The 23,824-nt window shown below is 35.6% G+C and overlaps 3 protein-coding genes across 6 annotated transcripts in view; 1 reads left to right on the forward strand and 2 right to left on the reverse strand.

The window, feature by feature from the left end:
* Window positions 1-10,254, forward strand: part of Mf (myofilin) — a 28,054-nt gene extending 17,800 nt beyond the window's left edge. For 2 of the 3 annotated variants that reach the window (XM_078185311.1, XM_078185310.1), the window contains exons 5-8: window positions 5,378-5,521; window positions 6,266-6,520; window positions 8,630-8,720; window positions 9,960-10,254. In XM_078185311.1, coding sequence (XP_078041437.1) covers window positions 5,378-5,521; window positions 6,266-6,520; window positions 8,630-8,712 — 482 coding nt within the window. In that variant the 3' untranslated portion in view covers window positions 8,713-8,720; window positions 9,960-10,254. The remainder of the gene's footprint in view (window positions 1-5,377; window positions 5,522-6,265; window positions 6,521-8,629; window positions 8,721-9,959) is intronic. The other variant, XM_078185312.1, reaches the window with a different exon arrangement.
* A 614-nt stretch (window positions 10,255-10,868) lies between these two features.
* Window positions 10,869-20,652, reverse strand: LOC144472028 (serine/threonine-protein phosphatase PP1-beta catalytic subunit). Of its 2 annotated transcripts, XM_078184658.1 has the most exons (6): window positions 20,532-20,585; window positions 19,981-20,052; window positions 15,888-16,375; window positions 15,218-15,316; window positions 14,891-15,130; window positions 10,869-14,797 (listed from the first exon to the last, which is right to left on the reverse strand). In XM_078184658.1, the coding sequence occupies exons 1-6, from the start codon at window positions 20,581-20,583 to the stop codon at window positions 14,690-14,692; spliced, it is 1,059 nt and encodes a 352-aa protein (XP_078040784.1). In that variant the 5' UTR covers window positions 20,584-20,585; the 3' UTR covers window positions 10,869-14,689. The 2 variants fall into 2 exon arrangements, with proteins under 2 accessions (XP_078040784.1, XP_078040786.1); XM_078184660.1 differs by lacking the exon at window positions 19,981-20,052 and having other exon boundaries at window positions 20,532-20,652.
* On the reverse strand, window positions 20,596-23,716 carry Mrg15 (mortality factor 4-like). Its single transcript, XM_078184657.1, has 8 exons — window positions 23,619-23,716; window positions 23,081-23,283; window positions 22,826-22,943; window positions 22,445-22,753; window positions 22,155-22,367; window positions 21,907-22,076; window positions 21,645-21,817; window positions 20,596-20,730 (listed from the first exon to the last, which is right to left on the reverse strand). The coding sequence occupies exons 1-7, from the start codon at window positions 23,633-23,635 to the stop codon at window positions 21,645-21,647; spliced, it is 1,203 nt and encodes a 400-aa protein (XP_078040783.1). The 5' UTR covers window positions 23,636-23,716; the 3' UTR covers window positions 20,596-20,730.
* Between the last annotated feature and the right edge of the window lie 108 nt (window positions 23,717-23,824).

A 23,824-nucleotide genomic window follows, 5' to 3' on the forward strand; every position in this document is an offset into this window, starting at 1 on the left:
CGTGAACCAAAATGGCCGCCAAACTTGAAAAAGCTGGAAATTTTCTCTCGACGCTTGCGCGTTCTAATTCTCTTGCTAATACTCGAGTATTTAAAATTCGACTTTAAAAAAGAAAAAGAAACAAAGACGACGATAGCCCAAATTTGATTAATACATTGCTGTACATTGTTTAATAATGCTCAGGCGTATTTAGCATTCTTACTAACAAGACAGTGGACTGGCGATTAATTGCAACCAGAACCTATAAAATTTCTGTCTTTTTCAGGAGATGGCATGTCATTCTTTTTTAGCCCCGCCCAGAACCCCTCCGTTCAAACCCTCCGAGCCCAACCCTTTCTATAGCCTATAGCTTAAGTAATCCGAGAAGAATATTGTACTGGGTGTCTCGTGAAATAAGGACGGTGTTAAATGTTTAAATAATACGTTGACTTGGGAGGCGAATATTTCGAAACGCGATTCTCAAAATTATTGAGTCAATTTGGATACGAAAATGATTTTATCAATGCAAAAGTCGGCAACCCTTTATGTCAAAATTACTAAAAATTTGATTGTTAATGCTTAGACAGTCGAATCAACGACTTCGAAAAAATTTAATATTCAATAGTAATTTAAATTTAAATATTTAATTTGTAAAATCAAAGTATTTTACTAAATTGAAATGACATTATACAGATATTTTTACCTCTCGCGAATTTTAATAAATTAAAAGAATTAGAATGGCTGAAAGATTTATTTTACAAATATTATATTTTAATTGATTCACAAATTATCTATTGTCAAATTATCGAATAGAGTTTAATCATAGGTTGTCGACGCCCGCGCCAATAATATTTTTACAATTTGATCAAAAATACGACGAACCGAGTTTGTATTTAACGAGCCACCCTGTATAATTGCCTCGTCGCGCCAAGCCTACGAACACTAATTAGCACTCCCGAAACAGCAGAATTATAGGAAGAATCAAAAGCGACGCGACACAGTTACGAAAGACGGTACTTAACAAAAGGAGATGGATCGACATTATCGACCGTTTAGTATGACGACGACTTATTCACTGTCGACGTGCTTCTCTATAGTAATTAACAGAAATAACTATATCGTCCGAGTAACACGAGGGTAGCCCAGCTAAAACGAGTGCGATATCGGATGCTTTTTCGGAGAAAAAAAAAGTACTATCCGCGTAGGGCACCGTGTGTCGCAGCTCTGTTTTTCGAGGACGATTTTTTGAAGCAGTGTTTTTGTCCAATCAGGTCAGTATGCTTTTTACCAACAAATTAAAAAAAAAAACAAAAAACAGTGACGTCGTGTTACAACGCATCTCACTAGATATCTTTTTTTTTGGGTTTTGCTCGTTTGGCGAGAGCGCGCCGGCACAATTTTTCTCGTTGTTTAAAAACAGAAAGATCGATTAGTATTGATATGAACACCAGCTTAGCAAAGCTCTCTCGACCATGTGTTAGCTCTTTATCGTTTATTTTTTCATTTGTTTCTATCACGAACTAGAGGAAAGAACACGCACGGCTTACGGAAACACGAGAAACAGGGACAGAACCCTCCGAATCCTTAACCAATCTGCATTCCGATTAACGTGTGAGACCCTAAGATTGCGATACTAAGTCCACTGTTTTCAATGTTAATCTACTGTACGATTAATATGGCAATCCTATTTAATAATGCATAAAGTACGGTTTATTAATTTACTGTACAATTAGTGTGGCAGTACTATTATCTAATGAAGCATAAAGTACAGTTTATTAATTTTCTGTACAATTAATATGGCAGTAATATTCCCCAATAATGCATAAAGTACAGTTTATTAATTTACTGTACAATTAGTATGGCATTCCAATTCAATAATAATGCATAAAATACAGTTTTTTAATTTACTGTAAAATTAATATGGCAGTCCTGTTTAACAATGCATAAAGTACAGTTTATTAAAAGAAAAACAAAACAAATATACAGGGTGTCATGTAACTAATGTTAATAGACGGATAAGCTGGTTCCACGTCAAAAGATAAGTTTATAAAATAGAATAACAATTTTTCATCCGAGGCATCGTTTTCGAGAAAACTGAGATGGGAAATAAGCAAGTAGAATTGGTATATTATAGTCAGACGCGACAGTAGACTTCTATTCGATAACATTATTTCTTCGACCTACTTTCTTTCGAAAACGGAGTTTTAAATGAAAAAATATTATTTCTTTTTCTCGACTTGTTTATTGACGTAGAATCAACCCTTATCTGGTTCGACCATCAGTTTTGGCACCTTGCATATTTCAAGTCTGACAAAACATGGACTTGTGGCTTGTTAATTAACACGTTCCGTGCCACGTGCATGCTTAGATGTTTATTTAATTTAAAAATATAGTTTATAATAAACTTAGGTCTGGAAAATTAATTTCCACCAGAAAAATGGTCGTAATAAGTTATTATTAATAATTGACAATTATTAATTATCGGTATATACGGTAATTAATAATTACATGTAATATAACAAATTTTATTGAAAATATCAAATAGCCAAAATGAAAATTCGATCAAAAACATCTCGGCATGGAACGTGTTATTTAATTTAAATCACACCCTCTGATTAGGGTATATGCTATTCAAACTAGACTTGTGACTATCGATACTGTTTTCGATTAACATATACGTATCCGGGCCTTTTTGTCAATTCTCATTATTTATAAAGATATTTAATATTCAATTTTAATATGTTTAAATATCCATTTTACAATTTATAACACAAGGTATACATAATAACGAAACTATAAGTCAGTCTCTATTTTTCTGAATAATATTTAAACAATGCTGTCGATATATCATTAAATATCGATAATTGCTATACAACGTCGATAATCGATAGTCACATCTCGAACATGAAACCGTGGTGTAAGAAAGAGAGGCGTGGACCAATTTCGTCTCAATTCCACGACTTTAAAGGTTTAAATAAACTCAAATAAATAAATAAATAATAAATTACTATATATACACATTACAAACTTAAATATATTTAAAAATGGTATCTCCATTTTGTTCTCCAATTTATTATTATCTCATATTATTCTAAGAATACTTTATTTTCCAAATATGGTATTTATATAAAAAACATTTAAAAAATTTATTTCTCACAGCTCTGGTTAACCATGATCGGTCCACCACTCCCCTCCTTGCGCCACACTGAAACACAGCAAATTAACAAATTAACTAAAAAGCTTCTTCTCGCAAGCTTAAATTAACAAGAAACCGTAGCAACGCGAGTGATCGATTAACGCCGCCGATTTGTTTCGCCTATTTTCAATGGGGTCGACGCTTCCAGCTAAAACACTAAAAACCAGAGAAAATGGAGCGCAGAAACCTAATTCGGCAGATCCCGGCCATACCGCGAACGAAATCAAACCAAATGATACGCACGGTTTTGATGTCAGGTGTCGTGGTCGTTTGTAGATTGTAGATCGTCGTTCATAGAATGATACCGTTGAGTGACAATGCGGACGAGCGACACGCTTCTCCGTACATTAGTGAACATGTTGTTATGTGGACTTTTTGGTTTTTGTAGCCGCGCGGACACTGATCGACTTGACAAAGGACTATAATTAACGATAATTGTATAAAAAGGAATGATTTTTAAAAATAACTTGTAAAATGATGTAAAAATCTATTTGGAGGATTTTCTTCGTTAATTATGGGATAAATCGTTGCTGTCGTTATCGCGTCAGTCCTTTTCGCTCGAAAGTGTCCGCCATTTTGTAATTAAGGATCGCGCTGATCAAAGAAAGATCGACGCGATTCTTTCTTACATACTGAAGGAACATTTCAAAAGCGTGTTTTCATGTTTCATTGGAAAATTATCGAATGCTTTGTGCAATGTTTAACTCGTTGCGTTAGGATTTATTAAGAAAAAATTTAAAAAAATATTCGCGTTTACAAAAATATTCTAGTTATCCAGCCTTCGAATTAAAAAACGTATAGAAAAAGAAAAATATTGTATATAAATTTATGGTCTATTCTTTTTTATTATGTTGATAGGTTAACCTATCTAATGAAAAAATAGAGAAAAGATAGTATTGTCTATAAATTTCCTTTTTAGATTGTCTAAATGCTTGGCAAAAATTCCTATAAAATCAGCTCAAACTCGAGAATTAAATCCTAATTAATTATAGATTTCTGTTCGATTTATCCAAGAAACGCGAGAAACACGCTTTGTTGTTAAAACGTAACGCAAAGAAATCAACGCGTCGTTCACGGATTCTTATTCTTTCTCTTCGAATAAATATGATTTATATTATATTAACAGTATAATATGGATAAATATGAATTATATTGCAATAACAATATAATATGAATAAATATGAATCATATTGCAATAACAATATGATATGAATAAATATGAATTATATTGTTACTACAGTATAATTAAATTGTTATCACAATATAGTTCATATTATGAATTGCCGGATTATAACAATATTCTTGTATACATATGTTCATATAATACTAAAGCGCAGAAAGGTGAAGTCGTGTAATCCGTGTAACGATCAGCGTCGACTTCTAAGCGTCGCACAAGTCGATCGATTGCATTCACATGTGAGCCGAGCTGATGCGACTTCGTTGAAACGAGTAGTAACATTTAAAACAATCGATTCCTCGAACCGGCAAGGTGAGACGGGCCGGAAGGTGCGAAAAGATGCTTCGTTGCTCTGAAAAACGGCTAAAACTAAGCAGAGTATTTAAATAAATTAAAGTCAAAGTATTAGAATAAATTAGACTCAGAGTATTAGAATAAACAAATGGACAATTTAGAAGAGGAAATACAATTATTCGAGCCTCGCGCTTCGTTTTTACAGTTGTTAATAATCGACAATTATAAAAACGAGTCGCGAGTGAAAACGTTGTTGCTATAACTATTCAATTTAATATAAAATTCTTCTTCCAGTATGAAAAAAATACAGCAAGAAATTATTTAGACACTGCTATAATTATGAATCATACTGTATAAATAAAAAGTTGTCTATATTTTATCAAATTCATAATATATTCGATTGTCGATTAATCTTTCAAAGTCTTTTAATTTCGAAACGAAAGAAACTAGAAAATATCATCAAAAATATCTTCGAAAACGCGAGTTTCTCGATTCGTTGAACATCGTTGATTGTTGTAACAGCGATCACGAAATCTCATTTATTTATTAATAAGAGCGAAGGATCTTTCGCGACCGTTCATCGCGCAACGAACACACCTGGCCGGAAGAGTATCGGATTATCCAATTGTGTTACGCATTGTCTCAGCGTGCTCGCGATACTGCACGCCAGCAGGAACGCTCGTTTCATTGCCACGAATTTTTGTTTCATTGCCATAAATATCACGATACAGCGAAACCGTTCGACCCTGAGAAAGCTTGGACCGATCACCTGAACCGCTTGGCAGACATCGACAGAATGTATCCGAGCAAAGCGCCATTGCTATCCCGGCATATAAGCCCGCCGCTCAGTACGAAACGATTGTTCGACATCTACGGTGAGTACCTCTCCGTTCCTCGTCGGTGTTCTATCCCGCGCAGTTAACCCTTTCGCTGCGGAGCGCAGCGCGACGAAGTGTGATAGCTGTGAACCGAGCGCGGTACCGAGTTAGTCGACAATGAGGCACGAAATCGTACGAAGTAAGCAGACGTCGTTTCTTCTTCTTTTACATTTTACAATGATATTTCTTGTATTTAGTAATATCATTTTATTTTCTAAAATATAAGAATTTATGATCGTAAGTTATTTTCTTAAATATTATATCGTGATGCTCATATAATATTTTTTTTTAATACAATATAATTGTAATTTTTTTTTATTTTCTAAAATAGAATTTATAGTCATAATTTATTTTATTTTCTGAAATATAGAAATTTAGAATCATAATTTATTTTATTTTCTAAAATATAAGAATTTAGAATCGTAATTTATTTTCTTTTCTAAAATATAAAAATTCATAATCACAATTTATATTATTCTCTAAAATATAAAAATTTATGATCATAATTTACTTTCTTCAATTTTATATCATAATGCTCATATAATATTTTTTAATACAATATAACGAAATTACTGAAACATTTAAAGCCATGGTATGAACCCATAAGTACGCTCTTCGCATATTCTTCGGTCATTCTTTGAGGATGTACACATTCGCCAGTCGAAGCGAAAGGGTTAACATGGAGTTCCTTTAATCGTGGAACTCGAATAATTCGCGACTGAAAATGTTACTGAATTTCAGGAAATCTGGTAGACGATACCAATTTGTTACCGTCTCTATCGTCACTGCTTCGCCGGAAGCCGCTGTTCGATCTCCTCGAACCATCGCCAATGGCGCCCATTAGCGCGTTCACGAGAGACCCGTGGTGGTACCCGAGCTACGCTCCTTATATCCCCGGCTACGCCGCGAGGAGCACTCCTTTCTATCTGAGGGACAGTTACCTTAGTCCTGTGAAGCGTAGCTACCTATGGAGCCGACATCCAATCAGGCCTCTCGGTATGTAATTCTCCATTAACTCTGTACAACATTCAAAACCAGTCCATCCGAGAAAATAGCTTCGAATCTCATTCTCTTATCGATAAATATTTATAAAAAGAATTTTTACATCGCTGTACCGATTTACAAAAATATATTTTTTACTATTCGAAAGCAGCGACACCATCGCTGTTTCAATATATATTTCGCAAAAAGAATTTTGTCTACCGTTTGGTATTTTATTTTTCGCGATTTCTATTTTCTCGACGAGATATTTTTTCGGACGGAGAGCAATAAATTGTTCACTATGGAACAGCTTGGAAATGAACGATCAAAGGCGTTTTCTCGCAGCGAGGATTAATTAACAAGAACGCTTCCGTGAGAATTCAGCTTCCAAACGGTTCTGGGGAAACTGGTTTCTCAATGAACCCCGCAGGGTTGCATCACGGCGGCGGTTTAAAATATACCGATCGATCCGTCGCGATAAATTTCACAATACACGCAATTATACAACATCCGTAAACCGACCGCTTGTTACGAAATCTATTCGCCCTAAATATAAGATGACGCATAGGTATCAAGCGGTAACATCTGTCGCGCTTCGCGCGGCAGAAGAAACATAGACAAGTCGACGCGAGAAAAGGGATTACAAATAATTATATAATTGCACAACTTGTCAGGGTAAATACTAGACCCGTTGTTTTTTCCATCTGGAGTCAAGAAAAACGTCGGGGAATATCGAATCTACCCTAAGCTAAGGGTAGATGCCCCAAATTCCGTGCCCCCGGATTAAAAACGTATAGAAAAAGCAAACTGTTGTTTACGAAATAATTATTTATTTTTCTGTCGTTAGGATAGATATCGTTGTAATCCTTTTTCTATAGGTTTTTAATCCTTTTTATATACGTTCTTCATCTTTTTTCTATGCTTTTTAATCTTGGGACACGGAATTTGGGGCATCCCCCTTAGTTAACATCGAGCAACACTTTTACAACAACACGCTTTCGCGATTATTTTGAGATCCCCTGACGAAATCCGTTCTTCCACGAAGCGGTCGATTGTGCAATAATCAGGCCTGCAAAAAAGAATCATTTGGCATTATCCAAATATTTGCTTGACGTTTGGCTCGGGCGCAGATATTGTTGTACCTTCCGTCAAACCGGAAAATCGCGCGCGGTTGATGCCAGGGACGATCGAGCCAACTTGTTACTCCTCGTTTCTGGCAGTTTTGACCGACCGATTCACATCGTCTACATTGTTCTTTCGAAAGCGCGTACGTCGCGGATGCGTTGAACAATCCTTCATGAGTCATTCGCAAACAATGGGGTGTCTCAAAATAATTATCCGAGTTTTATACGACAATTCGCCGGCCGAATTATGTTCGACGCGCAGCCTCCATTCAACGCGTTCGATTCGCGTGCGCCGACAGAGTGTGGCCGCTGACTTGGCAACTTTGTTTCATTCGTTTGACTGGCTTCTCATTAAGAAGCCATTTACTTGGCTAGATTATTCGCTCGACGATGGTTAAATCTGCGGCCACGGGCTGGTCGGTCAGCGTGCGCCGTTCGCATCCGAAACGCAGGGAGAGAATACGTAACAATCACGAAGCGTACTTATTTTTAAAATGGTAAAAATAGTGAAAGTAAAATCAGGGTTTCAACAATTTTTTTATGAAAGATAATAAAGATGTAATTTTTATTTCGACGCTATCCGGAAGCCAGGAAACTATAATCAGTGATCTTCGTTTATACCAATTTTCACAAACAAAAAAATATTATACAATTATGTATATAATATATTATAGACATTATATAATATTGTATAATATATTAATTATATTGTATAATATATTAATTATATAATATAATATTATACAATTTATATCAATTGTCGGTGAGAAATTGTTCATTGCGACGACGCTTCTATAAAATGTTTCTCTTCTGTTTTTCGAGTGCGAACGAGTGCAATTTTCGACAATTTCGCGAAAATTTGACGGGTTTTGCATTTTGAAACAGCTAACACGGATCGCAATTTTGCGGCAGAGTTTGCGAGCACAATTAAACGGAAACGTATAAATCGTACAGCGAAGACAAACTGATTTGGTACACGATTGTGTCTGTTGTATTTCAGGATCGTTATACTACTATTATTCGCAGCCAGTTCCAGTATTTCACTTTACCCGTCCGTGGTACAATAAACGTACCACATATTAAGAAACAAAGTGAGCGACAAAAAAGAAACGATTAAAATGTGGCCAAAGTGTTTTGTTCCCTCCATCCCCACTTCACTTGTTAATTCTTGTGAAATAATAATCGACACGAGCCAACAGCATAATTGATGTACATATATTATTATATGGCTGCAACGAGGTGTTATTGACGATTAACACGCATTTATACGTAACCAAAACATTAATCAGACGGAGGTGAATTACGGAGTCACGCTGTTCATAGAACGGCCAAGTTAACAGAGGTGTTGTTCGAACGATACAAGGTCGTAAAATGTTAACATCATTATAAAAAAAATCATAAATCATTCGCTACGGACGGTTGACTGTACGCTGAAACAGCGCCGCACAGCTGTCTGCATTTTGTACGTGACTGACTTACGCCGGTGAGGGAAAGTTTCGTCGCGGCGAACCTTGGATCCGCCATCTTGTTTTTTTGTAATAAAATTACGAATTTTCAAAAAATATTCGACATATAAATTCCAATTAAATTCGATCGCAGTTCGACTTCTATTATTATATATAAACATTTTTTATTTCTTCTAAATGGAAATAAAATTGAATTGTTTTGTCATCAAAGTCTCTCGAAAAAGGTGTTCATATAATATAGTCGAGCAAATTAAATTTAACAAATTCATTCGAAACTTTCTGTCGCCAGGTGTGTCCACAGTGTCCTCTAATAGGTATTTTCTTTGAGACGTGTTCTTCTATGTTCATTTTTTACTTGACTAATATGTATATACACGTGTACATATCGGGGGTGAACCGGCCCCGGCGAACAGAAGCTCCCGGAATTGTCACGGCGCCCCATACTCTACCCCATTCGCGCGACAGTTTGTGTTTGCAAACGACGTTCGAATCTTCATAACACAAGCTTTGACACTTAAGAAGTCACCACGCGTCGACAACGATCAACCGGTGTCGACCATATGTGCTTCCCCGTGACAAGGCATCCCTCTCACGTGCCCCCCCCCCCCCCCCACCCGCCCGAAGTTTCGAGAGCGTCGCGGAAGCCGTAGAAACAGTCGCGTTTGCTGCTTAACAAAATTCTGTAATCAGCTCGATTCTACCGCAAAAACTTCCGCGAAGTTTACAAAAATGATCGCGCGACATCGATTATTCGCGCACGGTTGCACGATCGAAGCTCTTGAAACTTCGTCGTTATCATGTCCGTTGTATTCCGTCGACCAGCGATTTCTTTGTTTGATCCAACAGTTCCGGTCTCTTTTGCAGCTCACGCCTACTGATGACCGTGTCGCCCCGCATGGAACGCGCGACACGTCACGAACCGATGGTAAATGCCGAATAAAATCACGAAAAAACAATGCAAAAAAAAGATATGAAAGAGTGTACGCATCGTATCCCGAAGAACAGTGCGACACCCGTCGCCTGAAACTATGCCTATTCTTTCTCGCGGTGCGTACCGTCGTCCATGATGTTTTATTTATTAACATTACTCGCAACCATGGTTTATTGTACTCCACAATCGTGCTGTCAACGAATAAAATAAAACACTGCCCAAATTTTATCACGAGACTACATACTTTATTGCGATCCCTTGCGCTTTACCTTGCGAAAGTGTTTTTTAGAACAGCGTTGTTATTTTATCAGCGGAAGAGCTTTTTCAATGAAATTAACTTTCCAGTGGAATGTACATTTTTCTATCTAGTGGTATTAATGGTGTTCGTATGTTATCAGTCGTTTTCTTATTATAAATAAATTACGTTTAATCGGTCTTAATTCTCTTAATACATATTCATCGTTTGTATATTACAGAAAATAATTCTAAATAAATTAATCTCTAATTTTTACCATACAGAGGCAATTCCAATAAAGACAAATTTGTTTTCAAAAACTTCGCTAAAAAATATATGATTTTTAACAAGCAATGATGGTTTTATATAGACCGTATCATTTCTACAAATATTGTCAAGATATGCCGGCATTTTGGGAATATTAATAACAATTTTTCAGTGCAAAAATATGCCAGACGAATACGTGTTAACATAAATATGTATCTTATCCTCAAAACTGTCGTTCGATCATTTTCGCTGGATCGTCCATCTCATCGGCACTTATGGCGCGTCGTCCACGGAAACCGGTTCGGTGAATCGCAGCATGGTAATCAAGGAACCAGGTTCGTACAACAATATGCATGTTTATTATCTGAAAGTTTTACATCTTTAGGATGTCATTGTATAGGCGGTGCATTGGCGGGAGATTCGACCGACGGCAAGTAAACAAGGGTACACACACGCCTCTACGATCATCCTTTTTTGGTTCTATTCAGTTATTATATAGTTTTTTTTCTATTTTGACGAGGCATCGTCGAATCACAAGCGATCAGCCTTTTTACAAATATAATATCTATGTATATATGATCCACGTTTCTCAGACAAAAACGCGCATATCGAGGGATCACAACCGCTTCTTCTATAATACGATAAAATGATGCGCGGGGGGGGGGGGGGGGGGGGGGGGGCAGGAAGGGGACACAGGGTTGTAGTACAAAGCCGGTGGTCGCGAAGGGAAGAAGTCCGTCCGTGTTCAGCTGAAAAAAATGTAACGTTTCGTTTGCGAATCCTCTAAATACTCGACGGAAGTAATAAACACTTCAAACGATACAACGTTCGTTAACATGCGATACCATGCATATACACTAGGTACAGCGCGAACTACATGTTATGCGTATGCTATGATGTTAATGTTACGATCGGAAAACAACTCGACGTCGTCACAGTCATACAACGTGTACGGCACAATTCTGCGGCTATAAGGCGAAGCGTCGCAAGTCACAATATCAAAAGAATTTCAGTTAACGCATTAATTAAACCGTAGCATACAGGTGTTACATGTTTATCGGAAAAGCAATACGAAAACAAATTCGACAAGCACACAAAAATTGTTTAACATAAAGCACTACCAAGACCAGAGTTATTAGAAGTGACATGCGGCGTTCTTTCTCGTAACCACAGAATTATCGAACAGAATGTTGCAACCCTTATAGGAAGTGATCGTGGGTCACCGTCAACCCTAACAGCTCGGCTCCATGCTAATGCCGTATCAGAAAGTCGCGAACTGGGCTTCTTAGATAATTCTGCATCACGTTCGAATGTATACTCCTTTTACACAGGATTTATTACTAGAAAGCTGACATCTAGGAATCCCAGACTAATATACAGGATATTACTACAGTATAGTCCGTCAACACCAGTTCTCATAACACTTCCGGTAACACGTACGCGTTGATGGAAACACGAAAGGTGTGCGCCTCGCATTCGAGCAAATCAGTCAAGAGAGTTAGTAGCGTCAACGTACACGGCACACGCACGGAATACATGTAGCACACAGACATCACAAATTTGTTTTGTATACTATTTCAGTTGAACCGTGTTACTTATGCGTGTCCTACGTTACTCGGGCGCAACCGCTCGCAGTGTCTCCGACTCAGCCCCGCAACGTTCGGTTACCAATGAGCAATCGGCTTATTGTGGAAACGGGATCGATCATCGCAAACCCCGGATCGTGAGCTGTGCCATAACAGTAATAAATTCATAAAAGTCTCGTAAATAGAAAGGTTCGCGTTGATTCGTCTTTCGCCGCTTAAACAACGTTTCACGTTTTTCAGATTTTCCTCTATCTCTTTCTTAACAAACGTAAATTATAAGTATATATTTATAAACGAACGCCCGCTACTCCTCTTTACCAACAATTCAACCGACTCGATCTACATTTCACTTTCAGATAATGTTAGTGTTCTCTCGGTGTGTATACCATATATACAATAGTGTTCTATTTCTTTCTTTTTTCTGGAACAGAGTTGTGTCGTTTCATTGGAATCTCGATTAATATAAATCTGTTTTTCTTCGCGTTTTTCTCAAATAGCGTACGAATTCCTGATACGTTTTCGATAAATGTTCTTAAATACTTAGTCTCTATGCAACGTGTTCGAGCCAACGATCAGCTCGAATACTTTCTAATACGCGTCACTTTCGACGAGAACGTACACTACTTCGTTTTACTTCGCGCGTCGGCACGGGATAATAAATAATATCCACTGCCAGAAGTGTTTCAGTTCAGCTTCGTCTTATTTCATGGAAAATAAATGCGTCGAAATTAAATATCGCGTACAATTCGCTACAATATTTGATGCTAGTGTCGCGAACAACAAAATGCAAACTGAAGAGAACCAACGCTACGTCCGGATTGGGTCAATTCGACGCCTCCTATTCATAGCATGCAATTTCGGAGGATAATTGGTCTATTTTGGCATTGTTTAAAAAGTGCGTGCGATATGATTCTATGGAAAATTACAGAAAACAAGTATTTAATATGATTGTATATAACTGGATGCCAAATTAGAAATACGCTATATATTAACTTGAATGTTATTTCGAATTGTATTGAACCTTTGCTATAAATAAATTATAACGAACAGTAATTTTAAATAAAATCATGTTACACGCACATCTCAAATAGCATCGCGTTGCAAAAAAACTTTCCAAATAGACTCGCGTATAGAATTATTGTTTAAATATCTATTGTATGAAATACTTCCCCGAAATAGCATTATTATGGCTAGGAACCGTCGAGTTATACGAAAACATCTGAAAGTGAAATAATACACAGGAATAAAAAAAGAACTGCTCAAGCTTTATAACTATGGAATAAAAAGAATAATAAATATTTCATTCAACGATTCCATATATTTCACTTTATCGCAAGATTAAAATCTCTTAGTAGCTGAGACTGTCCTTCTTAAATGACAACTCCCTTAATTATTAGTACATACAATTTTGTATCTTAGAGAATTAGTTGTTTTTTTTTGTCATCATTAATATGATTATTATTTCATCTTAATACTCCCTCGTATATATCCTTCACGCGAAGGCATAGGTAATCTGCATAGTGACATTGTCTTAAAAATACTGGTTCTCTTTTTCTCTCTCTCTCTCTCTGATCATATCTCTTTTTATTTCCTTCGTTTCCTTCACTTGAGAATAAACGGTATATCCTAACATTTCTACAACGTACCTCTGGAAGGTGCTCTCGGTATCTCAAAATACTGCGAAGATTATGAAATCACTTAAAGGCCCGCGTCGGGCGAGACAAGAACGAAGAAAAAAAAAAGGAGGGACAAGGAACAGAAGCGAAAATTAATTAGTAACTATGTACATGTTGTAGTCGCGCTCTTATTAAACGATAATTAAGTGAGCTGCAAAAGCGATGACAATAATAGTAACGGAGAAATGTTAAGAACAATTAACGTAGCCTAATAATTACATAGAACATTTTACATGAAAGCAATAAATAGTCAAAATGAGAATGTTGTTTTATAAACGCTAATGATACCAAGGACCGCCTGGTATCCGTATGACGACGATGACGATGATGAATTCATAGCAGCCAAACGGTACAGAAGCGATCCCTGATTAAGTTAATGAAAAGAAAACGTCACATTTAATTATAACGTTGCTTATCTTATTAATATGCTGTCAAGAGAAGGACGATCGTACGCACTTCTCTCGACGTCTTTCTGGTGGAACACGAAAAGTAATACTCATGATAAGTAGTGGCAAAGTACGAAGTTTGTTTAGTTTTCCTTTTGTTGGATTTTTTTTTTTTAGAGATGTTCCATAACAAGCACACTCGGACAGGTTCTACGAATGTACGGTGGTTACTTGTTTGATTGTTTTCTTTTTTTTTTTTTTTTTAATCACTAATCAGTCAACAGAATGATATACTTAAAAAATATATATCTACACGTAAAATCATACGCAAAGGAGAAGGTTAAAACAGAGGTTTTAAAAGTCTTCAACGATCACAAACAACTTCTGACGATAAAACACCACTATCTAGAGTTCTCTCACCCGCCCTTATTGTTACTCATCAATATAAATTTTTATGAATTTCTTCTGCCTGGCATGAGGATCCAATAGTGGTAAAAAATACGGACGAGGCTGTCATTTCTTTTTGGTTGGATTCCTTTGTGGTGTGGCCGGTCTCGCGCCCTGCCCGGTATTCATTCCTATATATTGGTATTTAGCTTTCTTCTCAGACGGTTTCAATATCTTTGAACAGAAAACGAGAAATATTGTTACACGCCGATTTGAATATATGCGTAACTCCGCTAGCTCAATGAAATTAGAGATATTATAGTCAACCTGAAAACTGCACATTAATGTTTCGTCGACGCTCATCATTCCACCGGCGTTGTCGTATTCCCCGCAGTAATTTGGCGCAGAAAACAGCGTGACCAACTGCCGTTTCGCAAAGAATTCATAACCGTCCTCGACTACTTGATGTGCTCTGCATATTAAATCCATATCGTGACGGTTCAAGAACTTGGATACTATGTCCGGACCGAACGTGAAGGATACACCTCTGTCATTTTCTCCCCAGCCCTATGACAGAAAATTTAAATATCTATTAGTATAATATTTGTTTTATACTGTACCGTAAACGAACACGTTAATAACGTAATATAATACCTGGACTTCTTTATCGGGATCCGACCACAACAAGTCACAAAGAAGGCCAGTGTCAGGTACATCTGTTGGACGCATAATTCTTCTGATTTGCTCCATATTCTGTTTAAAAAAAGAAAAGAAGGTCAAAGTTACAGACATTTTTATGTAAGAATGTTAAGCTATTAATAAGCAGGCGTACGATACATAATACTCTATCAAAGAACCCTTCATTGATAATAGTCAATAAATAGAAGACATAATGCCTTGTTTATACATCAATGAGGTAGATAATAAAAAGCCAATATTTCAATCTCTAATATCCTATTAACCATTGAACTTTTACTTTCTTCCTCGTTAAATTATAAATAGAAAACGAATCAAGTGTGATCACCTATTATATTGTCTTTCATTCAAACCTGATAGAATGATTACTAAACGGTTAAAAAACTGTTACAGAACTATAAATAATTTCCATTAAAAAATAATAATCAATGATTTACAATTACTATTTTTAATCACGTATGAATAATCGCTTGTTCACGATCAGTTCTCTTTAATTAGAAGTTGTATTTATTGTATTTATCGTATTAAATATTTGTGCGTAACTTAAATATGCGAAACGAAATATTTTAATAAATTGCTATCATATCAACTCTTATTTAAAATAGCCTTCACGAAAGGATATAATTACCTGAAGATCCGGGCTCAGACCGCCATGGCAGCAGAAGATTTTCTCATCGATGATGGCGGCGATCGGCAAACAGTTGAAACAATCCGTGAACGTTTTCCATAACTTAACGTTGTACCGCTTCTTGCATTCATCGTAAAAGCCGTATATCCTGTTTATACTTGCGCACTCGTGGTTGCCGCGCAATAAGAAAAAATTCTCCGGATACTTGATCTTGTATGCGAGCAGCAGGCATATCGTTTCCAGGGATTGTTTACCCCGGTCTACGTAATCTCCGAGAAACAAATAATTCGCTTCTGGCGGGAAGCCGCCGTATTCAAACAGCCGTAACAGATCGGTGTACTGGCCGTGTATATCGCCGCAGATCTTAAGTGGCGCCTCCAGCTCGAGCAGGATCGGCTGCTGAAGGAAAATCTCCCGTGACTTCAGGCAAAGGCCCCGCACTTCACCCTCCGTCATTACAACGGTCTTTCCTGGCCGGCATCCTCTGACTGCGTCCAAAAATTCGTACGTTTAAATGCATTTCGACCGGCGCGGCGTGTCGCGGTGTCGTGGAAGCTTCGCGAGCCGAGACTTTTATTTCGCAAGGTAAGTACGCCGAGCATAACATTCTACGCTGGAGCATGAAGGTGTCCTCACTGCCAAGAACCGATTTAAGAGTGTGGGGGGGGGGGGGGGGCATGGATAAATACGGCTATATACTCGGTTGCCGCAAATTTTTGTAGTCGTGTAGCTCTCTATCGTTCCCCATAATACTATCCCAGCGAATCGGGGGGATTGCTTTTACACAGGATATATATTTAATTCTACGCGTTGAGATGTCTTCATTATTTTTGCTGACACGAAAAAATGTGTCGGAAATCTAAGAACATTATGATTCGCAATTTTTTTTTATCTCAGATTACTTTCTTCGAGTATTGAAAGTCATCGATATTTATTGTACATTGACCCCAATTTTGTTTAAAGTGCACGATGTCGGAAGTCGTTGAACTCGTGTGCGCTGCATTTTAAAAGATAGTGGTTAATATGCAAAAAATATCGGCATCCTTCAATACTTAAAAAAAATGACCTTGATAGAAGAAGAAAACATGAATCATAATATACTTAGCTGTCGACTAAACTGTAATGTCCGGACACATTTTTTGGTATCAGTGAAGACAACAAAGATATTTCAATGTACAGAATAAAATAAATACCTTGTATATGCAGTCAGAGCAAAACTTTTTGATCGTTCAGGGCCACTGTGTGTGATCGCTCCTTGATTCCTAAGTTAGGAACCGGTGTGCTTACGTTAATACTAACACCATACATAAGTAAGTAGTACCCTGGGATCAATACTATTTCAATCGAGCCGCAGGATTTTTTTATAACCACGAACATAAATATTAATAAAGGTAGCGGCCTTGACCCATTGGGAAGCTTACCCTGACTGCAATACGTTTCCGGTTAATTCAAGCGGTAATATTCAAACATGAAACGTCATACATACGAAATATTTAAAAATAACTGTTCTATAATTAGCTCAAACTGATTAACCCTTCCGTTACGGAACAGTTTACAGCGGATCTATATTTTGCCGCGAATTCATTGGGATATTAATGCGACTCTTTCGTATCGAACAAATTATTAAATTCTTAATCAACTTTTATTTTAAATTAACATATAGCAAACTTAAACAAATATTATATTTATATATTCATATTTCGATATGTTTGTAACCTTGACAAACGTCAGATAAATTAAGCAAATTAAATTGAGTTTAAAAAAAAAATGTTAGAACGTTTAGATTGTTTAGCTGTGAATAAATTTAAATAATAAATTCAACAAGCGTGATTGGTAAACCTCGAAGAGACGGCTAACAAGATTTATTCCTAGTATACTATTAGTAAGGAAAGGGTTATATCAATGATCAATGACAAAATGGGCAGTCTTTACACAACAAAAATGATATAACACATAATTATTGATTTCCGACTCAAGAAAAAGAACGACGTTTCACGTAAGTTCCTTTAATATCGCATTCTGTCTACTTATACGATTTGTTTAATTGGCAGGCGGAATCGGTTTCTAAATCGTCGGAAAAATAAATGTGTCACGGTTTGTTTTCGTTAGAGTCGCATTTTTGTTAAAAATTTATTTACTTTTTTAGTATGATGCAATTGTTTGAAGAAACGACTAGGTCGGAGGTTCGATTATAAAAACGTCGAGCTACGTAGTATAGGTTTTCTCTTGATGCAATAATCGAGAATACGAAAGGTTGTCGCACACTGTAGTTATAATGCTTCAAAGGGATTAAGTGGCTATATGAGTCTCGAATAATACCGACGAGCATAAACTTACAGGAAAACAAAGTCTAAAAGAAAAGCTTGAAAGCCATTTAGCGATGGTTTAATTATCTTGCGCAATTAGTTCGAACAGAAACTGGTGAATCGATGGTTAAGGCTTGTCGAAAACGGAAAAAAATTAAAATGAATAAAAAAATTTTGCATGTGGGGAACACTTCGAAACCTTGCAGTATCATGAAAGTATTTATAACTATGGAGGAATTCCATGGTGTGGTTAAACTAAGCCGATATGATGGTTATTGGAAAACTGCATATCAGCAAGGTCATATCACAACGATTTAAATGATATAATCGACAACAAAAAATATAATTTTTCTATGAAACGAAAACAGAAACTATAAGCTGAATAAGAAGAGAAACTATATTTGATGTAAAAGCATACATTAGAAACGTTCTCTATTAATATTACAGTTATTTAAAGAAACGGGACAAACGATCAAAAAAATAGAAAATCGTCATGGTTATATTTGATCAAACATGAGACAGCTTGGAACAGGTTCCGCTCGCGGCATATTACGATTTATTGCAACAGTTTTATTTGGGAACACATACAGGGTATCTGTTAAGTTTTCATTATAGATTAAAAAGTACAAAGCACATAGAATCATAAAAGAAAACATTGAGATGAACTTCTTTTTGTTTATCATTATTTATTATTTATAAAAACAGAAATATATCTCTTTCAAATTAAGTTTACCGACTTCTGTGAATACAAACATAATTTTATTGGCGAGAATGGTTGTTTGCCATTCAAAATCCAGTTCTCATTAAATCCACATCTTTAACACAATTATTATAAATTTCTAATCTGATAAAAAATTTCTAATTAAAAAATTGCTCGCACATTCAAATATATTAATTAACACAGAGATAATGTGTGTCTCATGTTTATTTGTTTCTAACATATGAGATCAATTTTATAAACTATATTCAATATTCAATATATTGAGAAAAATATAACATATTAGAAAGTATGATAACATATTTTAAATAAACTAAGCAATCTTGACAAACATAATACTTGGAAAGAAATAACGTGTTCATTGACACTAATACTACCAAAACAGACATTTTTATACCAACTTTTTCATTGAAGCACATATTGTAATAAAAATTTTAGGAAGTATAAATAAATCTAATATTGTCATATTTAGGGCTTGGTAGTTCTAGTGTTAATAACAGATAAAGAAAAATTATTCATTTTGAATTGCCATGACAAATATTAATTCAAGAACTAATTAACATTGGCAGGTATTATATTAAACGTGCAATTGAGTTTGCATTCAAGCAATTTGTTTTCAAATGACATCGCACCGAGTGACCTTCACAAAACTATAATTCAACCGTTAAAGTGTTGCTTCCGTGTAAACATGGTAACTAAAAGCTTCATCGAATATTTACATTATAGATGTTGTTTCCATAGCCTTGCGAAACGTAATACCCTTAGAGAACTCATACTGGACTGTGTCGGAGATGCTGATGTGGAGCAATATGAGAAAAGCTAAGGATAGCACACAAGTAACACAATAGCAAAATCCAACCAAGAATGAAGATGGCATATCGAATGAAATTTAATGTTGCAGTTGCCACAATATTGTAACTAGCTTCTACTTGATCTTATGTCATAAATCATAGAATACGATGACGAGCGATTCGAGCGATCACGTACGACGTTGAGGCAGGTAAAGATGCAAACTAAAAAAAAAAGTCGTTCAAGAGAACTACGTGATGTTTGTTTCCTTGTTGCGTACCGACAAAATCCGAAGAGAAAATATCTTTTAGCTTGGCTTTCTTCTGAACCTGGTCTTTCTGCGTTTGGTAAACTTTACCGCGCAGAATTCCGACACGTAGCATGAGAAAGAGAACAAACATAAAAAAATAGTTTCGCCTTTGAGAAAAAATAAAGAAATGTCGAGAATAAATTCGTCGACGTCTGGAAATGTAAGAGTTAACGAAGACTAACACTGGGAGATCGATATACTTTTTTTTCATTTTTTGTCAATCCACCGACCGTAAGCAAAATATCGTTTTCCACGGGCATGGGAAATCAAGAGAAACCATTTACGGACTCGTAGATACACAGATACCGAATGTCGTAAAATAGACCGCGCACGATATTAATCTTCCTTCGGTTGAAAAGAAACGTATACGTTCGATGTACGCGGCGCGATATCGAGTCGTGCCAATTTTCACCGCATACTTTGGAAAAAACTTCCCATTAACTGTACACTAAATCGAAGACAGGAATCTTGGGAACAACTTCACACTTTCTTTCCACCAAGCCTCCCTTTTTATCACGTACCTTCCAACAATCTTTGTATCAGGTTGTCGACGTTCAACTCGACATCCGCCATTTTTTCTTGCCACTGACTGACTGACCCGATGTTTGTAGACTAGACGATACGTTTGTGTACGCAGTTAACTGTATATACATATGTAAATACATCTCGTAGATTCATATGTAGCTATAGATATGAGCGTGCTGTTATCGACTGCCGGTCCTATGTAAATAAGAAAAGGATTATAATAATCTAGAACTATGAAGCGACTTTAGAATTTATTTTCAATAATGATCACCAACACAGGTATTAAGAGAACGGTGTTTTGAAAAAAAGAATTATTAAGTAATGATACTTAAATATCAGAAAATATTATATAGATATAATAAATTCTTTATGATATAATATGTGAATCATATTTTTTATAACTCTGATAATCTGAGTTTATAAACACAATCAAATACATGTTACATCTTTTTAGATTACTATCACATATTTTTAGAGTTCATCAATAGATCGAATTTCTAGATTAAATCGTAATTACAAGTTTAATGTATAGTATGTGCACATTTAAGAGAGGGTTTTAAAATTTGCAGTCTACAATATCTTTACTTTATATTAGGATACAAATTTGATTCATAGTCCATTTGTGATAATTATATATTTTTAACAATCTCTTTAAAAATGTTATATAGGTAAAAATATGTGATTCGGAGTATGGTATTAATGAAAAAGAAATCGCATATCTCGTCAATTGATCTCTTCAAATATGTATAAAATTGTAATTAAGAATTGAGATTGTAATATAGTGTATTTACAATAAATAAAAGATATTAGTTATACATTTTAATCTAAAGTAAACTATGAGCTATTAAGTTTAATATATATTTCTGTACACATGATAAACTAAAAAAATAAGTTTACAATTCGAAAAATATATGTAACACATCGTCTGTAAAATTCTTATAACTTTGCAATAAACAAATTATTTTGTATAGCGAATTAATTATGATATAACCAGTGCCGATGTAGTTATCTTAATAAAAGAGGAAAGCATTGTAGCTGACATGCGAAATAGTCAAGACAAAAATGTGATAAGTCATATAAATTAAATTCATACATTGATTGATACTAACTTAAGCATATTTTCTGTGATAATCTGGCGGTGAATCTGCATAATCTTGTTGAAGATTAAAAAGCTCAGTATTATTTTTTTGTAAATATTGTAAAAAATCGTGGAAGTGAGATAGTAACAATTGTATGCTTCTTTCATCTAACGTAGTATATGACAACATTCCACCCAGTCTTACTGTAAAAATAATAATAAGGAATTACATAAGATCTTGTATTATATCTTAAGCATGTATTGTACTTTTCATATTTAATAAAGCATTATACCAAATAGCCTTAATAAATGAAAGGCGCCATATAATTGGCTGGGCAGTGTTTCAGGATTGTCGTTCATTATTTGAATAAATTGTGGACGTTCCCATTTGTATAGTAATTGCAAACCTAAGGATATATTGAAGTACTCGCGAATACCTTTAGTTATTTCCAGTACACTTTCCCTGAAAACGACAATTTTTAGTGAAAACGCTACTTCGAAATTTCAGTAATATATAATAATTATGCACGTTTGTATCTACCTGACAGAATCACTCTTTCCTGCTGACTTTGATTCTACATAATCATCCAAAATCTTATCAACTGTATTTTTTACAGGTATTGCAGGTAATTTATGATGTTTCAATATAACTTCTGATTCATCTATAAGTACAAATTTCAGTTCTTCTGGGATCTTAATTTTAACTTCTACTTTAGTAAGATATTCTTCAGTGTCACCGCATGGCTCCATCCGGCTATAATAAATTGCACTTGCTTAACATTATTCGAAACATTTTAACGATACTTTGTACATTAGTAGCATGAAACACACCTGCGTTTTTTACGTGGAGCATCCGAAGTGGATTCGTGAGAAGATGACGGTGTCACAGCATTACTAGTACTTTTAGTAAATCTGCTAACCGTTTTGTCAACAGTTGCTACAGGAGTGCTAGCTCTACTATCGGTCTCTTTCTCACGGCCCCCTTCACTCCTACGGCCTTGAGTTTTAGAAGATGTACTTCCTTTCTTGTTTTTCTGCGTGGACTGTTGGTTCGAATGTGCTCTTTGAACTTCCTTTTGCCTTTGCACATTTGCCTCGTTATACTTAAGAACTCTACTTTCCGGAACCCACTCATCCCAACTATTTGTGCGATATTAACGTATAAAGTTCCACTTACATTACAAATCATTCAAATGAAACAATTTTACTCACTTCTTATTCCATCCAGCATAATGAATGAAATATTTAATCTGTTTCTCCTTGGTAATGGAGGACTTTAGACATTTTGCCTCATAAATTAATGGTCCGTGAAAACATAGAACTTTCTCACCTACGAATAATCATACAATTGTTGCAAATTAGACGACGCAATAAATACGATTAGAAAAATAATAATTAATATTTATTAACAAAATTGATTCGAGCGTTGAAGTTCTCAACACGAAAACTTAAAAAGGGAAACATCACCTTCTTGGAATTTACATTTCGGTGGCATGATCGTGTCCTTTGAACTGCTTATTTTGATTGATGTTTTTTCAGTCGTCAGTTTTAAATATCGTCTAAATTTGATGAATTGCTCAATAATTCGCGCCAACGAGAAAAACAATTGATTTCCACTGAATAACTTAAAGGACAACTTTGAAAGCGGCGTCTCCTGCCTTTGCCCTATTCTATATGTACAGTATGTTTTAAAAGTAAAGGCTGATACACACTACAAGCTAGTAACACATATAGTGTCCATGCTAGAGACTTTTAATTTACGCTATTGTTTAACTTGCGTTGATAAAAACTTAATTTGATTCGAATTCAGTTTAAGATTTAGACACACGAACTTGCTTAAAACTTGGCGTAAACATAAAATTTGAATTTCTAACAAGTTGCGCTAAATTTTAAAAATATTATCCTATCACGATTCGTCAAAGTTTAACTTTATATATTTTTTACATTATTATTTCACTTTAACTACTAATTCATAACTGCACTGAATAATTAATAAGATGTATACCTATCTAATCGAGTCATGTATAGAATAGTGATGTAATATAAAGCAGTAGATAGCTCGAGTACATAACATACTCCGATCCACGTGTAACGCGCGAACCAGCGCGAATGGCTGGCGGAGAACGGCAATGCGTTTATAAATGGCTGTGAACAAATCTCGCGCATGCGCATTACGTTCAGTATGTACGTGCTGTTCAAATTGAAGCATTT

This window comes from Augochlora pura, chromosome 7 (assembly GCF_028453695.1).
Source record: "Augochlora pura isolate Apur16 chromosome 7, APUR_v2.2.1, whole genome shotgun sequence".
Lineage (NCBI taxonomy): Eukaryota > Metazoa > Arthropoda > Insecta > Hymenoptera > Halictidae > Augochlora > Augochlora pura.